This window comes from Mustela lutreola, chromosome 13 (assembly GCF_030435805.1).
Source record: "Mustela lutreola isolate mMusLut2 chromosome 13, mMusLut2.pri, whole genome shotgun sequence".
Lineage (NCBI taxonomy): Eukaryota > Metazoa > Chordata > Mammalia > Carnivora > Mustelidae > Mustela > Mustela lutreola.
Window position 1 is genome coordinate 30773930 of NC_081302.1, and position 10650 is coordinate 30784579.

The 10650-nt window shown below is 41.9% G+C and overlaps 1 protein-coding gene across 3 annotated transcripts; it reads right to left on the bottom strand.

The window, feature by feature from the left end:
• Positions 1-1084: 1084 nt before the first annotated feature.
• CLN5 (CLN5 intracellular trafficking protein) lies at positions 1085-10139 on the bottom strand. Of its 3 annotated transcripts, none has more exons than XM_059144717.1 (6): positions 9919-10038; positions 9338-9443; positions 7115-7280; positions 6576-6620; positions 5626-5851; positions 1085-3064 (listed from the first exon to the last, which is right to left on the bottom strand). In XM_059144717.1, the coding sequence occupies exons 3-6, from the start codon at positions 7196-7198 to the stop codon at positions 2553-2555; spliced, it is 867 nt and encodes a 288-aa protein (XP_059000700.1). In that variant the 5' UTR covers positions 7199-7280; positions 9338-9443; positions 9919-10038; the 3' UTR covers positions 1085-2552. The 3 variants fall into 3 exon arrangements, with proteins under 3 accessions (XP_059000700.1, XP_059000699.1, XP_059000698.1); XM_059144716.1 differs by having other exon boundaries at positions 9338-9507; positions 9919-9990; XM_059144715.1 differs by lacking the exons at positions 6576-6620; positions 9338-9443 and having other exon boundaries at positions 9919-10139.
• Between the last annotated feature and the right edge of the window lie 511 nt (positions 10140-10650).

Sequence of the window (10650 nt, forward strand, 5' to 3'; positions counted from 1 at the left end):
TTAAAGGAAATGAAGTCCCCCCCCCAAAATTCATTAAGTACCACCAGACCAGATTATAAAGCTAGATGCAATTTCCAAAGAAATTTTTTCCCCCTGATTTCAAAGGAGCCAATATCAAGGGTTCCAAATAGTATTTTAACCTTTTGACTGTTCCCCTGTAACTATTAAAATATATTTGATGACACTTTGTGGGATACTTTCTTAACACTGAACCAGAATTAATAAGTGGGAATATATTTATTCCAAAGCCTTAAATCAGTCTTAACAGGAAATTTTATATATTCATAACAAATAGAAAAATAGAAATCACATTTAAGTTATATAGTAGGTCAAAGGGCAGCAAAATTTAATCAGCAAATTCCTGCCTAGACATTTTGAAAGCATGTTCATTCAATCTCCACTCCAGAAGCCCTACTTCATCTTATAAGTACAGTTGACAAGTTTGATAAATTCTTAAGTACTAATGGGATTTTTATGCTCTTCTCTAGTCACCCAGTCTGCCTGTTATTTTTAGAGAATTCCTTGATTTGTTAATATTCTTAGGAACTGAAAAATACTGATTTTTTTTAAACTAGAATCTTGCTTTAAAATTCAAGTTCCACATCCAGATGTCCTCATTTGTCTTTGCTACAGAACCAAGTTCTGTGCTTTAGAGTTAACACAAATGTGGCACAGGAGTTTTTGCTTGTTTGCCCAATGTAGTTCTAGAAAACAAAATTCTGTTTTCCCAGATCAATTTTCCTAAAAATCCAGTAAAAGTTGGCATTGCCCGAATTCAGCCACTAGGTGGAGATAATGCAAAGATCCACATCTGTGACACTCTGAAGACAACTAAACTAGCAGGTTAAAGGGACAAACTTAATTAGGGATGTTTAGGCACTATTAATATGAGTTTATAGGCCAAATGGTAAGCAGTGAAACAAAGTTCTTCCCATGTATTTGAGCAAGACTGCCTTTGTGCTGCAGTAAGCAAAATAATGCAGTGCTTCTCAAGCTATCTGTGGTGAAGGGCTGGGTTTTTTGTAGTGCCTAAAAAGTCAATAAAAATGAATTCCTAGACAAATGAAATAAAAGACATACAAAGTACAAGCCTTTTTTTTTTTTATTAGATTCAACAGAAACAAAATTACTCCAATAAGTTGCTTTAAAATGTTTTGGTATCTGTAGTAACCTAGTGTTGGTAACCTGTGGTATGGACACTTGTCTGAGGAAAACAACTAAACCTCACTTCATAATGTTTGCCATGCAGTCAACAGAACTGGTTCAAATATGGCTCCGTTACCATTAACTGGGTAGCCAGGGAAGGGTCATTCAACCTTCTAAGCCCCAATTTAATCATCTGGATTAAGAGAACTCAATGATAATGTACCTAACTTCTCAAGAGGCACTCAACTGTTAGTAGAAACTAAATAACATAATTTATGTGTTAAACAGATTGTCTCTGCTTCACCATCTTACTGACTTGTGTTTTTCCTATGAACAGTAGTGTTCAGTTGATCATCCAACTTAGGGTTTGAAACCTTGTTTGATGGCCCTAAATGGAAGGAAGCACAGCTACTTGGAGATCTTGACAAAAACCTGTCCCCTGTCAGAAGTGTACCCTCTTCTACTGAGCTGGCATCTCTACTGAGTGGAAGGAATACCAGAGGAGTAAGGGAGTCAGGGGGTGCCTGCTCACCCAGGTGCATCTGCAGTCTGATACTTCTGTGTCCCCTGTGTTTAAAGAACTGCAGACGCATTCAACTGCCAGCTCAAAGTCTAGGGTATCACCATAAAACCCATGAAAGGTTGGCATGTAAACTATATTAGGCCAAGTCAAAGATGGCACTTTATTCTTTGACTCATCATTATAGCAACCATTTACTTTAACTTTCCTATGACAAACATATATGGCTTCAACCTTTACAACAATCCTGACAAGACGACTCATCACAGAGATAAGGACACTAAGGTTCAGAAATGCTCATCTGCCTAAATCACAAAATGCCAGTTACTAGCTAATTCTAAAATGCTAGCTGGAAACTTGTGCTCTTTAACACTGTACTTCATCCGGAAGCACAAATGCAGCAATTAGGGTGTCCAAATTGGTCTTTAAGTGAATAGAACAAAACCAAACTACTAGACCTGGTCCCCAAAGTTATAAAAGCTGTCAAGTCAGTCTAAACTACCAAAAAATAAGGAAAAAGCGTTAACTACCATACCAGAAAAAAGTACCTCCCATCATGAATGTCACTGAGGGTATTTAAAAAATCTTGGCTCACCATATCCACAATTTAAAAAAATACAGGACCCGAAGATCCTACGTATTTGATACGAACTATAATTCTTATTAGCAGAGGCTTGGAGTTTGCAATCAAGGTCACCTAATGTGCTCACTTTGGCCAACGCAGTGTTTCAGCTTCTCTTGAAGAAAAGTCCTGAGATGATAGGTGGCAGTTCTGCCCAGGTGCATTTCTGCTCCAAGACAGAAAGGCCTAAGAAATCCACAAATGTAATCACCCCTTGAAAAACACATGCTGGTAACAGAAAAAAAGAGCAGTAGAATTAAAATTTTACAAATCAGAGTGTGTTTTGTTTCTGTTAGGTAAAGGGATTTCTTCATAAGTTATTTTAATAAAAGGGAATTTCATAGGTAAAAGCCAATATTCAAAATTATAAAACAAATAGAACTCTCTGTGTACAATCACTGCATCAAAAATTTGCAAGATACTGAACAGAAATTCCTTAGTTGACGAATGTGGTTTGAAGGGGTAATAAAATTTTTTTATGGCTAAAGCAAGAGTCTTATTTCCTGTTGGCCCAAAAACAGATGTTTCATTTCCCAGATAGGTAGGTTCGCCACTGTAAAGGAATATTCTTGTATAGTTGGTTTCTATCTTCTTGAATTCTGCTCCAAGTTCAGCCAACTTCTTATATGTCCTTAACACAAATTTAGAACAGTCATAGGATTCAAACCATGTCTCTGCCCCTCTTTCTGGGCTGGCTTGCACAGTCCATGTCTCATAATAAATCCCTGTTTCATTGTCCTGCTTTACCCACTTTGCCATTTCGTTAAATGTGTTTCCTATTAAAAAAAAAAATTACCTATGTAAGCATCAAAGCGAATCAAATAGTTTTATGAAAATGTTCTAACCTGATGATTAAGGGCACAAATAAATAATAGTTTTTATTATTCTTTATTTACCTAATTATTTATTATTTATACTACTAGTTCCAAACCTGCATCTCACAATAGGAGTCCAAGCTCAGCCAATTTTTATTCTATTTTTCAAGGCACCAGGTATTTCTGAATCGTTAACATCAGCTATAATAAGTGTATAAAGCCTTACATACCAGTTCTATAAACATTTAAAGTATAGTCAAAAGCAAAATTAGATACATGCAGGAGCCCTCTCTTTACCCCACTCAACAACTCTTGGATTCAGAGGCAAAAGAAAACAAGGAAAAATTTGAGGAAGAGGTAAAAGTGAATGGGACAAAGGCAGTGTTAAGAATGGAGGAGGGGGCCATGCAGAATTTTTCTGTCACATGCAGCACAGTGTGCATATAGTATGAACAGCAGCCGGGGGACCGGCTACTCTAGAAGGCTGGCCTACTAATGTTACAAGAGAAAGTAATTACTATGCCCTATCCTCCTTGAATATTTGTTATTTCCCTTTTCTCTCTCTACTTGTAGCTATTGGGGTCCTGCTTACAACCATCCCCTAACCATTCTTACAATGAAGAACTAAAGTGGAAATGTTTTTAGTCACGTTTGTGGATGTGATTCCAGAACGTCTCACACTCTCCTAACATCTTGTACCACACTAATCTTCCCAAAATTTAACAGAACGCCATACTTTGCATGGTTACAACCTCCTCTGAGCATTTACAATGTCTAATAGAGCCTGGCCCCAACATTTCACCTTGTTACCTTATGTGAACCTTTCTTAAGTGCTCAAACTTGAGTCTATAAAATCAATACTTCATGTCCTATAAAATGAAGAGTGGCTGCTTTGATCAATTTATGGAATTAAAAGTGTGGAATAATATAAAGCCTGTTTTCTTAGAACTGGGGATACTGTTCTTAGTGTTCTTCAACTTTAAAAAGTCACTGCTATAATTAAGAGATAAGAATACTTCAAAACACTATGTAACATGAGAAAACATCAATGAACAGGATTAATCACAAAGCAGAAGGATAACTTGAAAGATTTAAGTACTAGCATATTACAAACTATTTTACATGAAATAATGATCATTTGTTCATATCATATACCGTTGTCAGGATTTTCAGAGAGTAAGAGAAAGAAATGTAACTGATCTGGAATGAAAAGAATATGAACACCGAGCACAGTTAAAAGAGAAATGGACTTTGATATTGTTGGGATGGTTTGGGGCATATCAATTAGAAAGCAGTAAGGAAGATCAGATAACAGCATGGACTATAGTTAGAAGATCCCCAGATGACATTTTATCCCTGGTTCTACAACCAGACCTGTGATCTAAGAGACTGGTAAATCATGCTACTTGGCTGACCCTCAATTCCTTACATATTAAAGAAGAGTGTTTTCTTTTCCTCACTGAACTGTCAGATAACATAATCCAAAATGCTGTGCGAAGAGCTATCAAAAGAGAAAGCATGTTAACATCTTCAGGTCTTGTGATTGACTGCAAAATTCTTATCACAAACAGGGCTTTCCTTCCAGATTATTCCCTTTCTAGGAGAGCAACAATTATAATGCAGAGCTCTATGAATCCTTTGGGCAAGCTCCCTACCTCTAGGATCCAATGATAGTCTCATCCCCATTCTACACATGAGGTTATGAGTCAAGAAAGTAAAAGGTCACCCAAGGTCACACACCAGTTTCTGATGAAAGCTCTGAACTTTTTTCATCACTACCCAACAACACAACACATGAAGCAAAATTCTAAGTGTTTCAGCAACTTTCCAATACATTCAAAAGTAAAAAAATCTAAAAAAATGTTAGAGATAAAATATTTCAATTGCTCAAGGAGCCTCAAGTCTGTAAGATCATGCATATTTTGGGAAGCAATGGCGTGAAGTCGTTAAGAAAATGGTCAATAGGGCTTCACTGCCAGGGCTGGAATCCCACTTCGTGCTTTAGTTTCCCTATCTGTAAAATGACGGGGGAGGCAGAGTAACAGTATCTATTTCGGGGGGTGGTGGTTATGATAATAAATGATGTGATATATAGATAAAGCACTTGGAACCGCTGAGCCAAGTTAAGTCCCCATGAGAGACAGCTATTAATACTTCTTGACATAAAAATATGGTATCATCACTAAGTCTTTTTCCAGATACAGTGAACAGGACCTTTAATCAGTTATTTTGTCAAGCATTTTGTGGATTTTCTTCCACTATTTCATTTATTAAGTCCAATTTAATTGCAGAAAATTCATTCTCCCCCCCACCCCATGGAATAGAGGAGAGACACCATCCATCACCTAAAAGTGAACTTGCCATGGGCAATAGTTTGGGTCAAAAGTTATTGCTTCCAGAAGTACATTTTGTAAACTGACATCAAGAGTAGAACATGACTGAAATGTCTCAATGGAAGTAATTTTTTTTTCATTTGGATATTGATGTAATCGTCAGATACTGCCATATTTTTTGAAACTTACCTGATATGGTTGCTACTAGAACTAACGTCCCATTTTCCTTCCAGTGAATATCATCAATTCCTTCAAAAAAGCAGGCAGCTCCTTGATTACACCAGAAAGGGGCATTCATTTCAGGTCGGAGATGGGGAAATGTACAGTTTCCAAGTTGGAAAAGTTCATACCATTCCATTGTGAAGTTCTTGCCAGTTAAAGTGCTTCTGAATCCAATGGCATCATGCATAATTTTCTGTGTAAAAACCATACATGTATAAAAGCATTTGTGAAGGACCTACTGGTCCAGGAACCAAATGGGAGAAAATGTTAATATACCACAACTGCATTCAGGTAGAACAACTGCTCAGCCATTCCTCTTCCATGTTGCTATTCTTGTGTCCACTCTATGGCTCCTCAAATTCCAGGCTCTCCTCCACTCTGTTTTTTTTTTTTTTTTTTAATTATTTTTATTAACATATAATGTGTTAGTTGCCCCAGGGGTACGGATCTGTGAATCATCAGGCTTACACATTTCACAGCACTCACCATTCCACTCGTTTTTTTTTTATTTTTTATTTTTTTAAGATTTTATTTATTTATTTGACGGACAGAGATCACAAGCAGGCAGAGAGGCAGGTAGAGAGAGAGGAGGAAGGAGGCTCCCCGCTGAGCAGAGAGCCCGATGAGGGGCTTGATCCCAGAACGCTGGGACCACGACCTGAGCTGAAGGCAGAGGCTTTAACCCACTGAGCCACCCAGGTGCCCCTCCACTCTGGTTTTGACCACTGCTGCCTATTTCAGATAGTAAGGATGTCTGCTATATGGACATGCTCTTAATTTCCTTAGAGTTGGTTTGAGAAGCTCCGTGCCACAGTCTCAGGCAGTCTATATACTTTGCAGGGGCATTAGCGGGTCAAGCGGTGAGCGATCCTAGCAGAAATGTGCACAGCAGGGACTGGAAGTGAAATGTTTCTCACCTGCCTTGCCCCTTCCTCTGGACTTCCTTTCTTACTTTCCAAGAGCTGGGTACAGGAGGGGGGTATGGATACAGGACAATCAAAAAGGATTAGAGCAACTGCATTTATTGTCAGGGTCACAAAATACGGTAATATTTTTTGACTACACATTTTAAAGATTTTATTTATTTGAGAAAGAGAAAGAGCAAGCGCATGTGCACAAGCTTGCGAATCCGTGCATGCCCTTGAGAGAGAGGTGCCCTTCAGAGAGAGGTGCGGGGCAGAGGGAGAGAGAGGGAATCTCAACCCGAGTCTGCCCCCAAGCACAGAGCTGAGGCAGGGCTGGATCTCATGACCCCAAGATCATGACCTGACCCCAAACCAAGAGTCACATGTTTAAGCAACTGAGTCACCTAGGCACCCCACTGACTATTCATTTTACCATGAAGAACACCAATTAAACATTATCTCCCATTAGCCCTTTGAATGGCAATTATTCCCTCATCCACTTAATAAATCATCTAATTAACCAAAGTTATAAGATCAAGATGCAGCCTTACCAAGTGTCCCAGGAGGTTCCCGTATTTAAATTCCCATACTGGGGCTTGTAACCGAAAGACTTCAATGATATCATCACCTTTCATAACTGGGATAGGTGAGCCAGTTGGACAGAACGTGTATTTAGCTTGACAATAAGGATCTGGTTCTGGACGGAAGGAAAAGCGTCTAATAGAGAAAAAGAAACCACTAACTTAGATTCTAATAGGAATGTGGTTCTTCTTGCACATTTTCAAATCCAGAACATGTAACATTTTCAGAGAAAACATTCAAAACTTTAGCCCATGGTGTTTAAACATTTTCTTTATCCTGTGAACAAATGCCAATGATGTCTTTATTTATTTTTATTTATTCACTTAGTAGAGAGAGAGAGCATAAGCAAGGGAAGCAGCAGGCAGAGGGAGAGGGAGTAGCAGGTTCCCCACTCAGCAGGGAGCCTGATCTGGGGCTTGATCCTAGCACCCCTGGCTCATGACCTAAGCTGAAGGCAGACACTGAGTGCCACCCAGGTGCCCAGCAATGATGGCTTTGATAGCAAATGATACATTAAGAGCACTTTGCTAAATGCATGCTTCTTAGTTTCCTTCTCCCATTGTGAAATTCTTGAAAATGGGGGCTGTATCTTAAAATGTTGACAGATCAGGTCTTATTTAGTAGACAAATATTTACTGAATAAAGTAGTTTTTTCAAGTGACATTTAATTATCTAAACTCTCCATGTTAAGATGATTCCAAAATAAATATGATTAAATAGAATATATTTTCTATTTTCAACCAATTTTATTCAAGCTCTACTATGAGTCAGACGCTATAGTAGGAAGAAGGAAAACAAAATTAAAATGATGCTCCCTTCAGAGTCCTATGGGCCCAAAAAAGAAATCACTTCTACCTGATGTGGAGATGAGGAGGGGAAAGAAAGAGATGAAGACCTGGTTTAGGTTTTAAAATACTTCTGAAGGTCAGGACACAAAAATAGAGGAAACATTAAGTATTATAAGACAGCAAGTAAATAAAACTATGAATGAGGAATCCAGCCTTCCCGGCAGGAGAGGGACGCAGAGACTGTCATTTTGCACTGACGCAGCAAGATCGGCAAGCCCTGGAAGCTACGACTGGCCACTGGCGAGGAGTGAGCCCCAGAGAGGTTCAAGGATTTTTTAGTAGACCTGGTCTGACTGGATTTGCCACAAAACAAACCTTATTCTATGAGTTAGAGGACAGCAGTGAGAGAAGGGAAGTTAAGGCTGAGGTCAGGTAGGAGATTACTGTAATAATGTAACCAGAATACCCCAGAGAAGGCCGTGGCAATAGGGCTAGGGTGTGGACAGTAGTAGTACCTACCCCGATCACCTTCCGTATGTGGCACTAGAATATACCCATGAAAGAAGGAGGCTGCCTCCATCTACCCTCGAGGAATCCTGGATCTCTAAGGGTTTAGAAAGATCTGTTTTCTTTTAACCCTAACACAGGAACAAAAATGTCTTATTTTAAGAAGAATACTGATGTTAGCCAAAAATATCCCCCACCGCACACAAAGTTTATAAGACTCAGGTATACTTCTTACCTGTTTTACAGGTGCTCATCTGGTTTTAACAAATACATAACTATATAGTTTTCACTTGGCCACAGCTAAACCTCTTGTAGGTTTAAGGGTAATTTCAAAAGCATAATTTGTATGAGCTTATTAAAGTTAAATTTTATTATATTCACTTGAGATTAGAAACTTTTATAGAATCATGGAGTTATAGTCCATACCTTGCCCTAATTTTAAATCAAGTAGTTTTGGATTTACAATCCCTTATTTTATTGAACATTTAATTTTTTTTACTTCTTATGAACCTTTTATTGAATTTTTTCCCCAAGAAACCCCAAACTTCTCTTTTTATATATCTCAAGCAAAACAAGGAAGTGGTGCAAGCCTTTCAGTGAGCAGAAAACACTAATATCGAGGCCTGACAACAGCTGACATTTACTAGATGTAATCCTCCTAACAAACCCGGGGTAAATGCTGCTACTATTCCCGCTCACTCGGGACCCGAGGTCACAGGGATCCGGAGTATGGAACAGCTAGTGACGGTGGCGCCCAGCTTGGAACCCAGAGTTCTCTCCTGACCATTACATTCACCTGACACCCCACTCACTGTTCTGTCCTCCCAAATGGCTGTGCGTTTTCAAAAGCCCTGCCTGATTGTGAACAACACGTTTTCTTTCGGTGTGTTTAACCACCTGGTCGTCTTAAGCCGTGTAAATCCTCTTCTACGTCAGAGGCTCCAATCAGCGTCACAGGTTCGCAGTCTGTATCCTGGTCTTAGGACCACATCCTACACGCAGACTGGAAACGGGGGACAAACGAGGTCACCAACTTTCCGGGGGTGCCTGGGTCCAAGGACACGTGACTTTGGGGGATAAAAACGTCAGTCTCAGAGAACCCAGGCCAGTAGGTTATGCTGTAAATTGTGCCAACGGGTACGCGCTCACGATAACTAACGGCGTGCAGGGCGTTAAAGTCTCCCCAAACTCTTCAAACAGTCGGTTACTTGCATCTAAAAGTCACTCAATAATATGACATTACTCCCCGTTTCTTCCCTGATTAGGGACTGTCCTGAGCCTACATCACCTAGAAATTTGCTCAAGTGTTAGAGGAGACGAAGAAAGGCCCGAGGGCGGCGAGCGGCAGGCAGCGGCGACTCGGACGGGGTGAACTCCGTCTCCCACCGCGCCGGGAGCGCCTCTCGGCCCCAGGCTCCCCTCTCCGCCAGCCCCCGCTGTGCGCGCGCCCGCCCCGCCCGCGCGCCGCGCGCACTCACTTGTAGGGCACGGGCCACTGGCGCCGGGAGGGGCCGGCCGCGGCTGTCGCCAGCCACAGTAGCGCCAGGGCCCAGCACCAAAGCGCGCACCCTGGCGCCGCGCCCGCGGCCCGCTGCCTCGCGACCCCCGGGTCGGCGTTCCCCTCCCGCACCATGGCGCGGTTCGCGGTGCTTCCGGCGCCTCTCGAGCCTGGCGACGCGGACAGCCCGCGAGCTGAGCATGCGCGGAGCCACGCCCCCGCGCCGCGCCGCGCCAACCCGGGACTCGGCCCCTAGGGTCCGGCCGGCCCCGCCCTCTCCCCGGCCCGCGACGCCCGTCGCCCGCCTGAGTGGGAGGGAGCGGAGCCCCTCGGCGCGCTTCTTTTTCCTGTCCACTGCGGCCTGCACGGTGGCGACTTTCTAGCTTCGCCGACCAGGAAGGCGTTTGGGTTCCGCTCCCGCTCCATCCGGGCCTCGGAGCCTCCTTTTTAAGAAACGGACCCAGAATGCCCGTGCTTCTGGCCCCGCGTCTGCGTTTAAAGTTCACCCCTTCTTTGGAGCTATTTTCCGACCTCCGCTCCGCAACGACCCCCCAAACCAAACCACCACCAACAAAAAATCCAGCTTTGGGCCCATTCTTTGGAGTCTCTAGCACGGAACTCTCACGCCGCTCCCCAGGGTCCAGACTAGCTGACCGCAAACATTTGCATGAGAGAATCTTCCTTTGGCGGTGGTGGTGCGGTGAGGACGACA

What these genes read in the sequence shown, in the direction of transcription:
- CLN5 (XM_059144715.1), bottom strand. Translation starts at nt 10,073, where the DNA reads ATGGTGCGGGAGGGGAACGCCGACCCGGGGGTCGCGAGGCAGCGGGCC. An exon ending in CAGTGGCCCGTGCCCTACAA is followed by an intron (nt 7,281 to 9,918) that starts GTGAGTGCGCGC and finishes TTTCTCTATTAG; the next exon opens with ACGCTTTTCCTTCCGTCCAG. An exon ending in GGAACCTCCTGGGACACTTG is followed by an intron (nt 5,852 to 7,114) that starts GTAAGGCTGCAT and finishes GTTTTTACACAG; the next exon opens with AAAATTATGCATGATGCCAT.